Below are 21,242 nucleotides of genomic sequence, written 5' to 3' on the forward strand. Positions count from 1 at the left end.
AAAATATAAGACACAGTAAAGTGTAATTTAAAATTGTATTAAAACTTAATATAAAATTTTCCGTGTATAAATGCTATTTATACATATTATTATATTCGGCGTAAATTTTAATTAAGTAAGGTATGTTACAATAAAAAATATAAAGAGGGACAAATGACAGAAGATTCAGATATCTGAGGAAGAAAAATCTAGATGAAGTGAGGAGAGAGGATAGAGTTAGAGCAACGGTGAAATTAAAGTGTGAAAGAAGCAAATAAACACTGGTTGGTGGAGAGCCATTGGAAGTGTATTATTCTTGAGAAGGGATTGCGTGTATAGAGCATTGTGTAAGGGAATGTCAGGAAGTAAGGGATCGATTTGTAGAATTAAGAGAGGATATATAAAGAAAGAATTATAAAGAGGATGTGGGAGAAAGATTTAGGTAGAACAAAAAGCAAAATATTAGGGAAATTATGGAAGGATAGAGATAATGAATTAAGAAAGACGAAAGAGAGGAGGAAAAAAAAGACGAGCGGAAAGAAAGTATTTAGCATAAAGAACAGGAAAGGAAAAAGGTAGGAATGTAAAAGAGATGAGAAGACGGACGTGTGTGTAGCGGGGTAAGAATAGGTAAATGGAAGTGCAATAGAGAAAAGTATTGTACATAAGGCTGTGATAGTTTGAATACCAAATGCGTGGAAGGAATAAATACAAAGAAAGTTTAGGTATAGCTTAGCGCAGTATGTAGACAAAAGGCTGGATGAATGTGAAGTAGTAAAATTTTGTAAACCAAGTCCCCTTCTGAGTTTATGTATGCTGAAGTGTGAATCAATTCTATTCTATAAATACTTTCTAAAAATGTTACAATGTATGTAGGAATCGCTTAATAATCTTTGTATATTTGTAAAAGTAATGAAAATTAATTTGGAACACAAACGACTCATTGTGTACAGTAAAGAATAGCATCGCGTGTACTAATTAGGATTAGTTATAAATGATCGAAAAGAACAATATAAAAATTAGGATATGACGTTGGGATGTTGGAAATACACAAGTAATTACGTTAAGAAAACCATGCAAATAATGTAGAGTTAATATTGCTCCTGATTCTTCCAGGGTCCATTAATTTTCACAAAGTTCGTGCAATAGACATCAGGCATTTAGTGATTAAAAAAACATCTGATTGCTCTAAGGATATAATTCTTTTTTTTTTTCTTATTTTGGAGACTTTGTTCCATGATCGTTACGATTTCATCACAAAATTCCGTCAGGAAGTGACGGTACGAATATGGTAAAGGTTTTTGCCTGTCCACGGACGGCACATCGTCATTCGTGATCTCCGCTCCGAAACGGTGTTTACAAAGTGCACGGCAATCAGAAATTCATGGCTTCCTTCTTTTCATTCATAGGCAGCGTAATCATTTTCCCTCGCGAAGCTGATTATTCAGTAAGTTCTCCTTGACCGTCCCGATTGTTCTCCGTGCACATTCTCGCGTGCTGCAAGGTCGAAAATGCTAACAATGGGCACACGTTAACGGCGTGCACTTATACACGTGCGTCGTGAAATAATAAAAATATTTCCTACTTGGTAAATTAATTCTCTGTCACTCTTGTCAGTTTGGAGAATCTATATGTATTTTGCGCGGATAGCACAGTTTACGAGCGTGTGATGATTATTATCTCTGAAGCGTACTTGAAGCACATAGAATTTATTTTCTAATCACTGTATCAATCATATATATATATATATACGTAATGCATTTAATCGCTTAAAATTCTAAACGAATTTAATTCTGCTGGTCTGTTCGAATTTATTACGATTATGAGTACTTTCCATTTAGAAACACAAGTCGACACAAATGACGGTTCATCTTTGTTATTTACTGAATTTCAAAAAAACATAATGACGATAGACTGATGTGTCAATTTAGGTTGCTAAATAGAAACCACTCATATCGTTTGGTTCAACATAAAAGTTCTAAAAAAATAAAAAAAATTTTTAGAAAAAAGATTTTACATTAACAGACGAAGTCATCAAATACCAGAGAAAAGTTTTTAAGTAAAATATTAATAAGAAAATGGATTACATTTTGGGTGAAATAAAGTCAACCAATTCAATATATATGGTTAAATAAATTATAAGAGCGCAATTATAAGCAGCGCAAATATGGTAAAAATTTTGCTGGAGCTAGTTTCCATCGCTATTGAGCACATAACATTGATACACCGGCAGTAATCATCATTTGCACGGGAATGTGCGTGTGTGTCGCGTGTGACAAACGCGCAGTACATAGCACACCGATGGACTACAATTGTTTATGTGTGCGATCCGTATGTCCGGTGCCCTTGCACGCGCAGGTGAATGCTTGGAGAACGCATATATATCGTCTCTCTAGCAATTTATAGATAATTTCCTGTCATTTTTCTTATGCATTTTGACGTATGTTAAAGAAGACCATTGTCACGATCTATCGTTGTATACATTTGTTACTTTTTTTAGTTATTTAATTTCGAATTTTTTTTAATTTTGTGTAAGTTTTTAATTACTATCAATAGCATTTGAATATTATCAGGGCAAGAGTAGAATAAAAAAAAGAGTAATAGATTTAAAAAAAAAAAGAGTAGCTATCAGGTTCGGGCATTGACGATTTCTATGTTATCGTTGCGAGCATAGTATCAATGACGGACTTTTGGCGAAACCAATTTCCTCGAAGCGGTACCAGATGCCAGCAGAGTCTATATGCGATCCGTGCTGCACTCTGCAGGAACTTACTCTAACGTAATTTACCGTAAGATCTTTCGTCTTTTATTTCGAAACAAATTTAATTTTTATACATCAGCCCACGAGACTATTGAAAAAAACATATATAGAATTTATAGGATTTATACATGTAGAAAATAACTATTTTCCTCACGCTTGTTTTCGTATAGAAATTCTTGAAACAATTTGTAGTAAGCTTTCATAATTTAACAAAAATCTTGAGGTACAATTAAAAAATTATGAAATATAACACAAAATGCATTTTAGAATTACGTAAAAAATATATCCGTGAAAAAATATTTTATATGTAATTATATAAAATTATATATAATTTTATATATTTATTAAATAGAAATATATTTTTTTCTAATAGACTAATATGTTCCAAGATTATTTAATTGGAGATTTTTAAATACTAAATTACATTGAAGAAAAAGAAATAATTAAAATTTGTTATTTAAAAAAACTATTGTTTTCATAAAGCTAAGGAAGAAAATCGCGTTTTTAAATTTTATAATTTACTAAAAATAAAAAGAATGCACGGTAATTTTGAGACACTATATATAAATAACCACATACATATCGATAAACAAGCGCTTCAAATGATGTATATTTCTTTCTTTTTAGTCAAATGGCACATAATGACTTTGATTGTATTTGCAATATAATATCTAATAAAGCATGTTATATCTGGCAGCCCTCATAATTGCAACACTATCGATAAGATGATAAGTCGCGCCGATCGCGTGATAAGGCATACTTACCTTTCGTTATTGTACTACAATACTATATCGTGTAATAGGAAAATCAGCTGATAACTTAAACATGTGTGCTTCCAATTATATGCAGAACATGAAATCCTATAATAAAAAATAAATTTTGATGTCGCTTAAAATACAAAATATTAATATATTTCTAAAATAAGATACGTGTTTATCATATCAATTATATATCACGCGAAAATATAATTATATTGATAACCAATATCGATGGTTTATATTGAAAGATAATATCGCAGCCAATAATTCGATATCGCCTTGATCAGAAGATTCAAATAGCCGGAAGAGGACTATATTTACAAAGGTATAAGAAAAGAATTCTGAACTGTCACGGCACCAAACATCTGACATGCTACTCTGGTACCATTTTACGCTGTTTTATTTCTGTTCGCGATAGAAAAAGAGAGAGGAACGAAGAAAATGAAGGAACGCGAATGCTTGCTACAAATAGACATTTTAGCCTATAATATATTTTCCTTCCTGTAATAATAATGATTTTATGCTACCGAGATTCATTCTAAATATGATTTAATTAAGTGACAAATTAAATCATTATAATATCCGTTTTATCTGGAATTTTAAGAATCTAAGAATTTAGACTCAGAAGAAAATATAATAATTATTTAGAGAATTACATAAAAATAATTTAATTTGTAGGGGTAATTTATTTACCCCTATTCAAATGCATAATATATAATTTATTTCAATGTTTTTCTCGCTGATGTTAGCTTAGCAGACTGGTAACGTAAATATTGATTTAAGTGTGCCAATTGTTAATGAACTTGAAATATTTTAGTCATTAAACAAATACTCGATTCGCCTGTAATTTATATTCGCGAAGAGTTTCATCGCCGTACTTTGATTGTAAGTTCGATTACGAGTCTATGTCAGATAGGTAGGAACAAAGTTCAAGGGAAACCGGTAAAGAGCATATGGCAAATGCGAAATTATTCTAAATTCATAATTTCTTTCCTGCGAGGATATCTTTGTTATGAAGTCCATAATAACATTTCAGAGTATTTTACGTAATTAGTATCCTATAACGTATAATAAAGTAATGAATCATTTATGTATTATGTTTTTATATCTACCTATAAATAGCGATATTTAAATTTTAAAAAATCGGAAAAACAATGACACTGCGATCACGAGAATGACGATCATTCCCCTTGGATACCGTTTTGTTGAAATCAATGAAAATTTGACGTGCCGAATTAGAACTATCAGTAAAAAAAATGCAGGAAATTTAAAATAATTTAAAATTGTTAAATATACATTTTATAGTGACGTTTATCTAATGGATACGTATTCTCGAAAAGGAAGTATAATTAAATATATTCCTATCACGTTCTACGCAACGCAGGTATAGATATTCCTATATCTAAGCAGATTCTTAGAAGTCATTAAGTCCTCTATAAATATTCTTTTAACAAAATTAATATTTATGCAAATAATAACACCTTCTTTCACATCGGTTTTGCATACGTTTTTGATGAGTAATAAGTATCAATAATAAAGCTGATCAAGATGACGCAATTATGTACACAAAGTATGCTAAAGAATATTTGCTAAAATTGGTAGACATGCCCGTCAGGCGAACTCCAAAGGTTGAAGCCCTGGTTGTAAACGCTATACGTAGGTTGCAAGATGTACAAGGTTCGACATCGCGGGAAATTAGTAACTATATTTCCCAGGAGTACAATGTTCCTAGTGAGGAGATCAAGCGGCAGGTCCAATTTGCTTTACGACGCGGATTATCTTATAGGATTCTTAAGCGTTCAAAGGGGTATGAATTTGACTCTCCAAGTTCTCATTAATTATCTATAATTAAGTGATTCCAACAATTTTATTTCTTTTATCTCGGTATTTAATTTAAAACTCGTTATGCTAGATTACACAATTTGCATTGACATTATTTTTAATATTCAATTAGACAAGTTTAACACTAAACTTTTTATTCACGGAAGTTATCTTGGAAATTAAGTGCTACGTTTTGACTTCTCGAGAATTATGAGAAATTACGAGAGAGGCATCAAGTCTCGCGTAATACTTTGGACATATTTACGATGTTATGTTTTCTGCAGTACAAAAACTCGCTTATCAATATGCCAATGATAAAGCCACTGGGTCAAAAATAAAGCGCAATAGATTATGTCACAATTACGAGGGCAATACGTGACCCACTTCATAAAAAAAATATTTTGATCGTGTTACGTACACAATATTTACTCGATCAAGTAACCATGCGGTGTCACACCCTATGTAGTTGATGTAATGTAACATACGTTGATGAAGACACTTAATTTCATTCACTTAAAGTCATTAAGAAGACTTTAAGTCTGACCTCTGAATACTATGAGTAATTAAATATATATATTTAAGAAAAGAATTCTGCTGTTTGTAGTACGCTCGGTACGCGTTTTGCTCGATATTTATATCTAAGTCTTTTCTGACAAAAGTTCTAGGATGTCAAATGCGAAGGCAACTGTAATGATTTATGATATCAGGTGTTAAACTTAATTCCTGCCGTTTTTCGTCTCCAAAATTGATTTGTTTCGAAGGAAAGATGAATGAAAACCTTAATCAAAGTAATTTCCTCCATTTTCTACTTTATCACTAATTAATAATACTTTATTAATAATACTTTGATTAAGGTATTTCCCTTCGAAACAAATCAATTTTGGATACGAAAAACGGCAGGAATTAAGTTTAACACCTAATAATTTATTAAATAGTGATTACTATGATACTAAAACATTCTGACGTTCTTCTTAGAGGATACTATTCGTGCGATCACGACTACCTCAGACAGCTCTCGTTAGGGAATGGCACGGGTGACGGAGTGATGGAACCTTGTCCAGCACAACCATGGCGATTCGGCGTGAGAAAAAGGAAAAGAGAGAAGGCGAGGAGAAGGAGATATTACAGGGAAAGGAAGGAGAGGGAGAGGAGAGAGATGGAGAGGAAAAAGAGGGAGAGGAGAAGGAGAAGCAGAACTAGGCGAAGAAGAGGAAGAAGTCGCCGCCGCAGACCACGCAGATCACGCGCCAGATCGAGGAGGGGCAGACGTACCTCTCGCAGACGTCGAAGGAGGAGAACACGAAGCAGAAGTAGAAGAGGAGTAAGAGCTAGAACACGCGCTAATCCTAGCGAGATGCAAATGGAGGCGACGTCTCCGGAGTCTCCAAGAAACGACACCGACAGAAAAGAGGATCCTCACAAAAGCGAATCTTCTGCATCCGTGCATTCAATCGAACAACACTCACAAAACTCTTTTCAAAATTCTCAGACGTTAAACACGTCCGATATTTAGAAATCAATAAGAAATGATTTTTTTTCCAAGAATTGGGAATAATAACCGCATTTTCAGCAGAACACTTATTTTACAACTGTTTTCTTAGCTGGGAAAAAATGCACTAAATCTTAATACTTATTTTGTTCAATAAGATTAACTAAATATTTACTTGCAGTGAATAAATATTCACTCAATAAAAAAATGATAATTAACTCACGAATTAATGATTCAAAAAGAAATATATGTTTGCATTTAGTAAATATTTAACTAGCTATTCAAACAAATATTTATTAAAATTTAAAGAGCATTAGCATTTTTTAATGTAGAATTATTCTTCTATCTCTAAAATTATAATCCAATCGGCACGAAGGAAACTTCCAACAGCTGTAAAATGTTAAGCATTCTGCTGAACGCGGCCAATGTGTGCATAGATCACAGTGAAGAAATTACTCGCTAGTTCTTTCGATACGAAATATCTCTAGACATCAAAATTTAATTTTTCAGATATATAAATTGTTATTACGATATATATATATATATATATATATATGCATGTTACATCTCTACACAAATTTCGAGATTTTATGTATTTATATTGTACTCTTTACTCTGGCGCTTTGTATACGCTGTATTAGTTATTACAATTGTCTTTCTACACAAGCGTTCTTAATTCCTTGTCCGTTTGTACCGTAACAGCGCGAAGGAAAGAAACAGGATCGTGAGATTAATCGAAATTGTGCTGTCCGTCACACAGCGTGAAACCCGAGCCTCCTGAGAAATAGACGCACTAAGCGCAGGGGTACGTGGCCATCCGTCGACAGCCCTGAACGCGGCCTTGCCGGCTAATGATAGTCGTGCTAATGACGAGTCTGCACACGCATGTATGCGCGTACCGCGTGACTATTTCGCCTAGCAACTCTAGGACTAGACGCAAGACGCGTCGCGACGGTGTGTTTTGCCCCGCCGCGCCGCCAACTGTGAATGATAAGTGCATGCGTATGCGACGCGTATGCAAATTACGTTCCCGAGCTGACGATATTTTAGATAGGTTCTTTCGATTATCTCCAAATCGATCTCTGCTTTCTTAAACAATAATTTTCAGATGTAGGTAGCTGATTTAGATTCGATAAAATTATTCCGTAGACGATCGTCTTTGCATAATTTCAGCCAATAATTTCAAATGTAATCTCCTACGTCCCTATAACGACGTCATCTCTCTATATATATTCTACTGATTGAATATTGCGTCTATATATTTATACTTGTGCACTCACCAAATTTAACTCAAATTGTCATTTATCGCAACTCACATGAAGATTATCTTGAGGGATTATTGAACATTATCATATTGATTCACATTATGCATACCTCGTTCAAAGAAACATACGTTCAGTGACATAAAAATTTTCGTTCAAACGATAAGAAGCGACCGAAAAATAATTTTTTACATCAAGAAAAAATGTACTAAATTTTAGTATTTGTTTGAATAATACTAGCTAAATATTTCCTAAATATAAATACACAATTATTTTTTACACAAAAACCCTTAATTTGACTTTTTTTAAGTAAATATTTATTTACTAAATTATTAATAAATATTTATTTACTAAATTTACTAAGATTTATTTACCGTAAATATTAAGTTAGTGCTGTTTCTATTCAAATAAATATCTATTTATTAAAATTTAATACATTTTTTCTCAGTACATTTTGTTTATATGCAATATCAAACACCGTCTATAATTATGCAAGATTAATTTGATAAGGCAATCTTTATCTCTAAAAATAGTCTGCTGTATACTTACATCAACTTTCAACACGGAAACATTATTTTGATACTAATGCTTCGCGTTTCAATATGTAGTTACATTTGTATAAATACCTTTTTCTTTATATACCATTGACAGATTAGCTAACAGACGATAATGATTAACAGTGAGGATAATTTTTATTATTTCCGGCCGACAGGACTGTTAATAAATGACTTTGCATTCGGATTAGCTCAGCTATTGCTTGCTTATCTATCTATATATGAAAACTAAATATATTTTAGAAGAGTTATTATTAATGCTTATAACGAATAGCGACAATGGCTGCACGTTTAGCAAAAAAAAGAGCTTTGCAACTGTGTTGTAAGATTATTTAATATGATTAATTTATTTAGATCTCCAGTGAGGAACTAACGATAAAACATATTAAAAAATTTTACAACAATTGTAAAGCTCTCTTTTTGATGAATCCAGTTATTAACACTGGAATTACCAAGGTCATTACTGAATGTTTTAATTTTTTAGATCAATATTACATTTCTCTTGTAAAAGACAGGATTTTGAATTTTGACTTTTCAATAATTATATTTTTTTGACTGATGAAATATTTGATTTTTTATCACTAGACATCGGATTATATGCATAATCAAAGTGTTAAAATATGTATTAAAAAAGACCAAAATATGCATAAAATATGCATTACTAAAAACGAAACGACTTAATTTAAGATATATATTTTATTACTTTAATGTCAAATTGAACTAATCCAAATCAAATTATCTCTTTAAATTAAACAAATTACAGCAAAATATTGGAAAAATCAACGAAACATAAGAATTTAAAAATCAACGAAACATAAGCGTTTACAACTAATTAATTACATTATATTATAATTTATAATTCTTATGACAATACACTACAATACACTTTTCTAAATTTTCAATTTGAAATTTGTGACGCTTATCTTATTTAATTTTATCTTACTTAAGACGGTCTTGAAATAAGAACCGACTATGAATACCAGCCATCATTTCTAAAGTGCGCGTTTTACGCGCCTATTTCAAATTACTATATTTGTAAAAGTTTTGGCGTTTTATACAAAAATATGCACTTTCAATAAAACAATTATTATTATATGCAAAATGCTGCTGACTATATGCAAATATGCAAATGCATATAATCCGATGTCTATTTATCACTTTCTTTATTTTCGGTAATTTATTCTTTTCGGTAATTTAACCTTTCAGTGCTCAGTAAGAAACGTTAATACTTCTAATGTTAAATTATTACTTGTCTTTTTATACTTGATATTTGTCATTAATATTTATCATTTTTTTACACTCTTAAAAAATAGATCTACCAAAGGCCGAACGTATATCCCATCGATACAATGATAATTAAGTGATATATACTAGCGCGATGAAAGTGGTTTATCACGAGACTAATAAAACGTCGCCATCGTGTCGAACGCTAATTAAACATTTACACTTGTGCTTCGACAAGTGTCTGACCAGCGTATAGAGGAGGAGTTCGAAAACCAGTATAATTTCAGTTCAAACTTCGATATTACACATGGTGTCTCAGAAGGAAAGATTAATATTTTAAGAGGTGATAGTATCGATCATTTTAAGCAAAAATATTCATGTGAACGTATATCCTATTCTCGATAGGTTTTCGAAACTGAATATACAAAATTAATGTTAAAAGAAAGAAATACGTATCTTTTTGTAATTTATTAAATCAAGTGACATATTTTTTGAATCTTATAATAAATTTTCAAAAATTTCATTGTTCTCAAATTATCTCAGAAACCGTTCAGAATAGGACACATTTATATGAACATTTTTACTTAAAATAATAGATACCATTACCTCTCAGAATATTGACCTTTTCTCCTAGGACACCCTGTATAAAACGAAGAATAGTAAACAAGACTTCTGGACTGCAGCATCGAAAATTGAACTAACTGGTTCGGATCGCTGGTGAAGTTGTTTGTCGACGAAAACACCATTCGTCTACTTGTCGATCTAATAGCAGTCCCTTCGTTTTCCCTCAAAGAAGCGTATCGAAAGAGGGACGGATAGAGAGACGCGGGAAAAGACAGAAAGAGAGACAGGCCGTCGTCGTTTCGCCGCGAAACCGAAAATACTCATGTCGGCCGGTATGTTGAAACCTGGCATAAGTTCTGGCAGGTTGCCAGAAAAGCGGTACTCGCTTGGAGGCCACGCCAGGCCACAAGCGATCGGTCTCGACAGCCTGAATTTCTAACCAAAGGTAGAAGAGGATCGTTTTGGAAAAAATCATGGGTCGTTCGAATACACAAAGAGAACAATTTTACTGAACAATCTAAATTTTTGCTGAATATCTGAAAATAATTTTATTGGACCATGAAAATAATTATGCTGAGACTAAAAAAAGTGATATAATGCTGAGACTAAAAAACTGAAAAATGATGAGCAATAAAAAATTTTGACATTTTAACAACCAGTTTCCAACAAAATTATTTTGATGGTCCAATAAAATTATTTTTCAGATTTGTATGCAGCAAAATTTAGATCTTTCAACAAAATTATTTTTTCCATGTAATAGGGATATTAATTAATTTTACTAATGTTTTATCTTTTCAATTAAAGTAGATAATTTAATGCAACAAATATCTCTCTCTCTCTCGCTATAATCTCTTATCACTTACTTAAAATTCACATCTTTAACGCGTGCAGCGTGCATATTTACCTGAGACGTAGGAACATTAAGACTTATCTAAATTAATACTATCGTTGAAACTGGAACACTTTATATTCCACCGTTGATAACTTTATTATTCCATGTACCTACAATTTCCTAGCGACATAAGCTAAATCGTAAGTCGTGAAAGAATTGAAAAAAAAAAAAAAGAATAAGCTTATTAATTCGCCGAGGGAGTAATCACTAGCTAAAATATTGTCCCACAGATTACATGATTTCATCCAATTACAAATAATTTTTTTCATTACTATGAAGTAATTTGGTAAAATATACGATTTTATTTAATATTATACAATAATTTCTCGTGCATAAGTAATTATCGGATTATACATAGAGATTTTATATAAATTTTATAATGATTTCGAGCATTCTGTTCCACGATTGCATTAAATGGTTACCCCCTCGTTATTCGTTATAATTGGGAAATTCTTGTTGAGAATTTCAACTTACAATTACGACACATTTTACAATTAGTATGTCAGAAAATAACTTTTCCACAGTCTCCTACATCTGTCACCATTAGAAAAATTTTCGGATGAGTACCTCGACGAGAATCGAGCGACACGTGCTAACGAGTGAAATCGCACAGTGCTAAACGCTTGTCAAGTCTCGCAGATATCGCGAGGGACCTTGAAGTTAGAGATGCATAAGGCTCGACAAATAATCTCTCCAATTGGTCTGCGGATAATAATAGTGAAACATACGAAATAACTTTGTGAATAATTGTTTGATATATTGAATAACTGTTATACGATATCATTGTCGCTCTATCATGGCAAAAAATTAATGGATTTAGGAGAATGGACAGGAAATTATTCTACAAAGCTGAATTCGAATGTTTGAACGGCAAATAATAGCGATAGCGAATGATTGTTTTATCTAATGTATAATAAAACAAAACAATTCATCATTACACGCAACGCTTTAAGTCTAAAGGATTAAATTAATTTTGTTATAATAAAATAAATAGAATAATGAAAAGTATAAGAATTCTTTCAGCTAATTACAATCGCGAAGAGAGACGAGAGACACTGGAGATTAGTATCTCGATAAAAAATGAATTTCTGTCTACTTGTTTTAATTCAGCAGATTACATTTTTACGAGACGCGATCCTAGAAATTGTTGACGAGAAACGAAGTAATTAACCTTTACCTTGATCTTCGTACGTTCGAACGATTTAAACGGCATCGAAAACCGACTGTCGGCAAATGACAGATGCTAGAGCCAACTTGGAACCAGGCAGCATCTGGTGCACCATAAAGTTGGCACTATTATAACCATTATATGTTACTCGAAAAACGATTGCGGAAGTACATGCGTCGCGAGCCAATTATTTCTTGTTCTATTATATTAATAAAACCGAAAATGATCTCGTGCGACAGTTTCGCCAAAGCAGGGTATGCCTAAAAAATAGATACCTCTCGTCAAAATTACCAAAATCGTTATCAGATAACGATATTTTTAATAGATTATTAAAAAAAATTTAGTGAAGATATAAACACAAATTTTATCATATGTAGGAATAATAATAACTAAGAAATCGAAGGAGCGAAAATTAATTGACATAATTGTCATAAAACATATAAATTAAATATTATAATAGATCGCGCGGAGATTATTTCCTCAGCTTAGAGTCGCATGAGAAATATAACTCGACCGTGGCGAGGCATGTTCAAGTTGCCGGTACTCTTTTCTGGTCTTCCAGCCTATCCATCAAATGGATTGACGTGTGTACGGTCCTGGCACACCAAAAATAATCGTTCAACATATTGTGAAAGAGCACGAACCATCGTAGAGGAACGGATCGTAATACCGGTGCTAAACCTTCGACGCGGTTCATCTGCCGATAATTTATACCAAAAGCGAGAGATACACTCAAATATACAAAGTCTTTGGCACTCGATACCATTATCGCGAACCATAAACCATAATTTTACTTTCATATTGTAAAACGATCTCATATATTGGCGCGGAACATTTCTACGTTCTACCTGAAACACGTCATTATCGCGTTGCGATAACAATTCAATGACCTTGACCATACCTATCAAATCATTATACAATTCTGTCGAATGAATACTGACAAACAACACTTACCAAACAACACGAAGTCTTAAAATCGATTTAAGACATCTTAAGGATATTTTAAAAACATTTTTGCAAAAAACTGCCTAAAGATGTTTTAATTAAGGCGTCTTATGCCCCGATTTTAGACTTTATATTGTGTGTGTCCCTTTTTCATAACATAACATCAATTATAATTTCACACTCAACAATATAAATGTAATATAACACATATTGTGATAATTACGTTTTTGAGTATGAAATTATAACATTGATGTTATGTGTGTTACTTGATGCTTATTGGGGTTTAAATGGTATTAAAATCTCTTAACTCTAACTTTAATAAAAATGGAACCGATATTAAACATTTTTTATCTTTTTAAGATTAATGATGAAGGTTCGAGAAAGTGACACTGCAAAGTGGATGAAAAATAAAGACGCAAAAGCTATTTTTTCAATTGCTAATGATAATGATTGATAGCCTCAAAAATGAAATATGATGAGGTTCTCATTTTATTATATATATACAGCGGTAACACATGTTGGTTTTTCTGATCACATCACAGACACGCTATGAATATAATTTAAGATAGCTAAGATAAAAGAAATCGCGATATTAAAAGTTGTATCCTCTTTCTCTATATATATAGGCGTATATTTATTGGAAATGCTTTTTTATAATTACTTTATCTTCTGGCACGAAACAAAAATTATAAATAGCATTAGCGTAATAATAGCTCAAGAATGACTCTAAGCAACACAATAATAGCAAGCTATATTCATTTGCTTTATGTATGTTTTATTGATATATGCGTGATTCTATAGTCCGTCTTACGACGAAACGACAGAGTACGAGCGACACAAGTATATCGATCGTAGGAAAGTGAATGAAAAATGAAACGGCGCTTCGCACGCGACTTATCGGCGTCTACTTGCCGGCTTGTATTTCTCGTCGCCGGGTCACTAACGATGACGTCTGCGACAGTGACCATAAGTGACATCGATCACTCACAAGCATATAGGATCGAAGCAAACAGTATGTCAATCTTTTATTCGAGCCAAAAAAGCAGATAAAAATGACCATTCTTTCATCCTTTCGATTACATATTACAAACAATTGCGCATGCATTTTAAAATAAAAATATTCTTACCATTATTTTTAGTATATATAGATTAATAACGATGAGACAAAATTTAACTGTTTTTGTCGTACGAGTGTAATCATTTCCGACGTATTTTTGCGTACCGAACACGAGTCTTTTGGCAAAAGTTGACTATCACGTCACAATTTTCAGCAAAATGACATTAAAAAGGCAAAGAACAATCATTTAAAAAATTTTCAAGACATTGTAGCACCAACTACATAAATGCCACATGAAAGCATTAACTTGTAACTTTAAAATGAATTTTGATTCGTTTCGATATGATTTTTTGTTTCCGAAATATAGCAATTTGAAAATAATTCTTTTTTCATATAACATGTATTATTCAACAAAATTTGTCCTTTTTTTTATCATATAAATGTGAATAATCGACATATTTTTACGTGTTGAATATGAATTCGTTGACAAAAAATGACTCACATCAAAATTTTGAGAAAAATGGTATCGAAGGAGGTCACCTCACTTTTTTTACCTCTTTGACATTATTTTTTTATCAACTTTTGCCAACAGATCCGTGTTCACGCAAAAATACATTGAAAATGACTATTATTTTCATTCATGTGACAAAAAAGATCAAATTTTGTGCCACAGTGTAATTAATTAAGCAAACATCACTAACGTACGAGGTTTAGAAGCAGGATCTTGAAATAAACGATAAACTCTACCCCAATTAATTTTAATTAACTACGGTGATTCTTAATTGAATGTGTTTGAGAAATGTTTACATTATGCAATGAATTTGCAGAGAGAAAAGAGCCAGGCAAAATTGTCAGTAGAAAAAGCAAACAACGATGTGAAGATACGGTAGAACCTGTGGGAACAATCAAAAGATAGAGAAACGGAGGTATGCCATTATACGGCGTAATTGGCCGAATTGGAAAGTCTGGGGCCTTCCCCGGCTCTTTGCCCTTCTACTATTACTCTCGTTTATATCCCTCATATTGATCGGCATAAATACGAGGTGCAGTCTGCCGCGTCCCTTCGGGAGGTCTCGGCGCGTCTTGTGCACGTCTCCGCATAATGTAATATCGCCCAGTAGACCAGTAGCTTAATCCTAAACTACGAGCATTGGGTTCTGTTACACCCCACTGAATTCACACTCATTTATATCAATTCAAATTTTTCTGACTGTTGGCCGCGTTTAGAAGTCCAACTTTCTGCGTATGATCATCCCAAGACGCAAAGTGACATCAAATAACGCTTTTAACGTCAATAAGATGTCATTAAAACGTCACCTTGTTACCTTGGGTATACAATTCAGGATATTAATTTGTATAATTACCAATTTTGTCATTTTGTTTTCGTGGCTTATTAGATATATACTCCACTCTAAGAAAACTCTGGTAATAGCTATTAAACGTTGAGAGAAATAATTTGAATCAAATATTCAGTTAATATAACCAAGAATAATTTCACTTTTCTATGAATATGTAAGAATTATTAAACATAATATAACCAACCATTTGGTAATAATTGAGGACGGGCGGAATAAAAGCACAATTTTACTTAGGCTTTTTCCGGTGATTAGCTTTTTTATGTAACATTTTATTACATTTATCGTAATAAAGAAGTATTGTAACATGTAACTTCTTAAAGACATTACATAAATTTATTTGATATTGTACCCATTTGAGTATAATAAAAATGTAACAAGTTATTTTAATTTTTATTAATATCACGATTTTGTAATTAGGCCTTTATTCCGCCCATCCTCTCAATTACTTAATATTATTTTTGGTTACATTAACCAAATCGAGTTATTACCCGACTCTTTTTTCAATGCAGCCAAAAGTTTGAAAACACCCCAGCTTTTACGTAGAAATGACGTCAAAATGGCGATGAATAACGTCATTTTTTTCTGGACTTTTTAAAAATTGATATTTTGAAGATTACTTACTCAAACATCCACCCACAACAATGTATTTTTTACCATAATTTTTCAGATCCAATAATAGTCATTACATCTAAAATATTATAATTAGATCTAAAAAGAAACAATATTATGGATATTTGAATAAATAATTTCAAAAGTGTCAATTTTTAAAAAAGTGTTTCTAAACTTTTGGTTTGGAGTGTAAGAGTAAAAAATGGCACATGGCTTGGAATCCCTTATATGATGTAAAAAAGAAATAATAGTATACTAAAGTTACCAAAAAAAATCATTGCATTTTCATGTGATATGTACGACATCGCTGTCACAATACAAATCGTAAGAGCTTAACGCTGCGATGTCGTAATACTGAAAATAAATAGAATCGCGCCGCCGTGGCTACAACCGCGTGCGTGGATGAAAGGATTTATTCTTACGACGTTGCAGTATCAAAAAGTAACGCGAAGCCTTACTTTACTGTCGTGATATATCATGCGTGTTTGCAGCCACATAGTATCTTTTATCGCGAGAAGATATCGCGATGACATTTTTCCCCCCAAACTTGAATGCGTGGCAGCGTGAACAGAGTGCCAATTGAATTCGAGGCCGAATTATTCTAGAGGCAGTTTATTTCTGCGCCGAAAGTTTTGCGTGTCGTGGAGAATAATGTGAACGAGAATACATAAAAGATAAGATTAATCAATCATCGAACTGTCTAATAAGCACTGCTTATAAAAAAAAAAGTAATTAAGATCCCCTGTTCATTCATCATTATACTATATCAAATTGTATAACTTCAGAAGCGAGAGAAAACATGCAATAAAAATTGTTTCAAATTATATTTGAATAGAAATATTTTTCAATATATAAAACAATATTTGCAATCGACAGAACGGATTTATAAAATATATCGAAAACTATCTCCTTGTTTCGGAGAAAAATTGAATCATAAATTTCTATACATCTGACAGCTTGCCATAGCTGTGAACATAGCTTATTTCGTTTGATTATGCATAATTCATTTCCAGAGAAATGTGTATAGTTATTTATTAACGAAATAAAAGGAGAGTCCTCGGTATATTTTACGAGCCGCTTCTATCCGTAAACGTAATAAGTATAGACTGCTGCACGTTCCTCGTTTTTAGCATCTGTCAGAAAGAATTGAGCATCTATCTTTAATTCATTGCTTTAAGAGAGATAAAGAAAGAAAAAAGAGGGATAATTCAAGCTATTTTATTCTTTCTAAACAAATAGTGACAACTTCATAGGAATGCGCAGTCTATTCTTATTACGGTTCTTATCGATTGTTAGTGTCGTTTTATTGAAATATATTTTCATATTAATTATTATGCAAGAATTTTTATTGTACATTTTCTCGCTTCTGACGTCACAATCTAATAGTGGTGAGCGAACAGAAGCCTTATAAAAACGGTATTATTTTGTTTATTCGTTTTGATCTCCGAAACGAGATTCGAGTCCATTCCAAGTAATCGTATTTTGCGTAATCGAGAAAGCAATTCGACTTTGTTATCTAACTGGTGGAAAGGTGCAATATATGTATATGGTATATAATTAGCCGGAGCAAAAAAATTCAAGCGATTGACGTATCTCCCTTGCACGCATGCATTCACGTTTTCGTACTAATTATTTAATCTGCATTGCATTAATAATCCGATTCAGTGAGGTAGTAAATTGGGGACAGTTTCCTGAGTCAACATAACGAGTTACTTCCCATTCGACTATGTAACTAGCATCGTTCATAACGAAACAAATTGCGCATTGCAAAAATTACATCATCCGATTGTAACTTACATCAAACGGTGCATCGTTTCCTGGAAAACGCGATCCATAATTAGCCGGAAAAAATAGACAGATTAAGAGCAATTGATTTCGCTTTGCGGTATAACTTCACAAAATGAATCCTTGTGTGTACCAGAGTTTTATAATTCATTTATTTTTTCATAAACCGTGAATTCTCTGCGCTTCGGTTTATTGACATACGACTTGTTAATGCTTTTTTTCTATGTAAAAGAAATAGAGGAGATGCTTATTACAGTAAATTATCGAATGAGAAAATTAATAAACAATGCAATGCTAATCGTAAATGCAATGAGTAAATGTAAATTGATTTTATTGGATAACTTTTTTTTAGAGTATTGTTTTAGCCTAGTTTTATATTTGTTGCCCTGCGTACAATGGAAAAATATTAGAACTAAGATTAAATATTAGAAGTAAGAAATTAGAGATTAATGCAACAATTACAAATAAGAGATAAGATATATATGGAGTGTTCACAAAAAAGCATTCTACATTGTTTGGTAGACAGTACACACTACATTAAATAAAAAAAACTTTAATAAACTGTTTAAAAATCGTTTTGAATATTCCTATTCAATTTCCATACACATTTTATAATGAAAAACTTCAACAGTAAGATGATATCAATCGACGATTATGATTGGATGGATATTATGGAAGATCATTTTATATCGAACTTGTAATCCTTCCAAATAGGCTACTTATCTCAATTTTTTTTCTTTTCATGTCATATGCAACAAGTAGAAGAGGTAATAAGAATCAGTTGATATTAACATACAAAATTGTTTATAGAAAGATTGAGTTTTCGATCTATGTTCACTAAAGCTTTTTTATTCAGCATGATACGTATCACCTATGTAAATGCTGAACGAATTTTTTTAACACTCTGTATAAAAGACAGCACTTGGAGAAAAAGTGTAGTACTGATAATATTGTATATCGTAATTCCAGCAACATTTTTCGTTAGTATTAGCAGAGATCTATATTCTACAATATTTTTAAACAGAGTTCGGATTACAATTTTTTCAATTTTGGTTTTTTAGTATAAAAAATACAGAATTCTTTTTTATTTTTATGAGGAACTGTAAAACTATGAAAAATACTGCTGGGACTGTCATTATTCTTTCATATTAGTAAAATAATGACAGTTTTAATAGCATTTTTCTATTAGTTCTACAGTTCTTTACAAAAATAAAAAAGAATTCCGAATTTTTGTCTGTTAAATAACTAAAATCGAAAACATGGTAGCCGCGGAACTCTGTTTAAAAATAATTGTAGAAAAATATATTATACATAACCGAGTTTCTCATCTCCGAAATCAGAAATAAAAAATGTTTGATTTATTTTTCCTCTTTCCTAATTGATCTTCCTATATTACATCATTTTGTTCCTCAAGCGATTGAATTAAAAATCTTTTTAATAATCTCTTTAATTACTTTTACATCGTGAAGTAATATTACAATGTAAGAATGCTTAACAAGAAAAAGAGAATTTATTCTCAAATTCGCTCCTAACTCAAAAACTTGACTATTTCTTTTCACGAAATGAAAACGAAGGAATGGAAGGGAAAAAATTCAAAACGTTTCGGTCCAGTTCCTAATTCCAAAGATGAGGGGTTCGTAACTTTGTAAGACGAATTCCCGTCGATCACTTATAATTCAGCGATCTCGATTTCTTTCGCGCCTACTCTTGTGGAACAGGCTATAAGAACTGCTATCATATGGCTTCCTCGACCTTTTCGGCCACACGTCGTGCAAGATTAGTCTCTTCACGCTCGCTCTACCGTACGGAGCGGAATCGAGCGTGTAGGTTGGGTCTGCTTCGGGGCGAGGTAAGGCTGACAGTATCACGTGGTGCGCCACGGGGTCTTAAACGAGGTTAATCGGCAGACCGACAGCGTCGGCGCAATGACGACGATCGCACGAACACACGCTCGTTGTCCTCCATGACTCCACTCTTTCTCCGTCCCTCTATCTGTCCCACTCTCTCCCTCTTCTCTCTCTCTCTCTCTCTCTCTCGCTCCCCCCCTCTTCGCCCGTTTCGCGTTTTCGCCCTTTGCACTTTGGCCCTCCTTGGCAGTCGCGCGGCCTGATAATAGGAAAAAGCGTGAGTCTCCTATAGCACACTGCGCGCGGAGATATGCGAGCGCGCTGTCGAACTCGAAATTCAAATGCGATCGCATCGAAATATATTCGAATTGACGACGAACGTGCTGCGCATACCGTGCGCTCGCGTGATCGCCGCCAGTCCGCGCTGTGGTAGCCGGCGTGTTTGCGCGAATTTTGAAGTAGGAATTATTCCTCCCCCTTTCATTCTTTAATTTTTTATTTTTTCCAAAACGATCGAGACGTGTATTATAAGTACCGGGTGCGAGCACGGACCATGGAAAAATCACGCGCTGCGCAACCGGCGAACGACGACGAGGATCTTTCGGGGAAACATCACGCGCGTTTCCTCGGGATGAAAAGCCGTGAGACAGATTCCGTCAAGTGACGAACGTCGCGGAACGCTCGAGGACAGGTGGAAAGAGCGAGGAGAGGAAGCTGCCCGAGCGGAGTCCGCCTCGGAGAACGCACGTAGGATCGGAACGCGACCGTGGAGAGCCGCGCATTTCGCATGCCAGATCAACGTCGTACGATCGCGCGTGTAAATGCGGACTCTCAGTCAGAATTACTCGCGCACAATCGGCGCGAACCGGCGAGCAACACTTACCGATCAGCGGGAATATGCTGGGCTGGTCGAGCAGCGACTTGAGACTGTTTTCGACGAGGGTGGGAGAGGAGCGGTCCTTGTCACTCATTTCACGCACTGCGCCACGAAGCCTACAAGCGCACACCTCGGGCCTGCCGCAGCGCACACGCGGAGACACACTCGATGGCACACACCGCGCACGAGTAGTGTAGATAGGATTAGAGAGAAGGCACGGCACGGAACGGAACGGAGCGGACCGCGGGGCGGATCGGCGCGGCGCGACGCGGCGCGGCGCGGAGCGGAGCGG

The 21,242-nt window shown here is 33.6% G+C and overlaps 2 protein-coding genes across 2 annotated transcripts in view; one reads left to right on the forward strand and one right to left on the reverse strand.

The window, feature by feature from the left end:
• The window catches only part of LOC108764845 (PAR-domain protein 1), a 91,859-nt gene extending 70,634 nt beyond the window's left edge, over positions 1–21,225 (reverse strand). Inside the window, exon 1 of the mRNA XM_018513243.1 lies at positions 20,957–21,225. Coding sequence (XP_018368745.1) covers positions 20,957–21,044 — 88 coding nt within the window. The 5' untranslated portion in view covers positions 21,045–21,225. The remainder of the gene's footprint in view (positions 1–20,956) is intronic.
• Positions 4,770–6,832, forward strand: LOC108764805 (luc7-like protein 3). The gene is made up of 3 exons (XM_018513194.1): positions 4,770–4,882; positions 5,101–5,305; positions 6,295–6,832. The coding sequence occupies exons 2-3, from the start codon at positions 5,103–5,105 to the stop codon at positions 6,830–6,832; spliced, it is 741 nt and encodes a 246-aa protein (XP_018368696.1). The 5' UTR covers positions 4,770–4,882; positions 5,101–5,102.
• Positions 21,226–21,242: the final 17 nt, after the last annotated feature.

The sequence above is a fragment of the Trachymyrmex cornetzi genome, unplaced genomic scaffold, assembly GCF_001594075.2.
Source record: "Trachymyrmex cornetzi isolate Tcor2-1 unplaced genomic scaffold, Tcor1.1 scaffold454, whole genome shotgun sequence".
NCBI lineage: Eukaryota > Metazoa > Arthropoda > Insecta > Hymenoptera > Formicidae > Trachymyrmex > Trachymyrmex cornetzi.

Excerpts from the sequence above, each read along its gene's own strand:
- LOC108764805 (XM_018513194.1), top strand. The coding sequence starts at position 5,103 with ATGCCCGTCAGGCGAACTCCAAAGGTTGAAGCCCTGGTTGTAAACGCT. Across the intron at positions 5,306-6,294 it reads ATTCTTAAGCGTTCAAAGGG|AGGATACTATTCGTGCGATC; the intron begins GTATGAATTTGA and ends CGTTCTTCTTAG.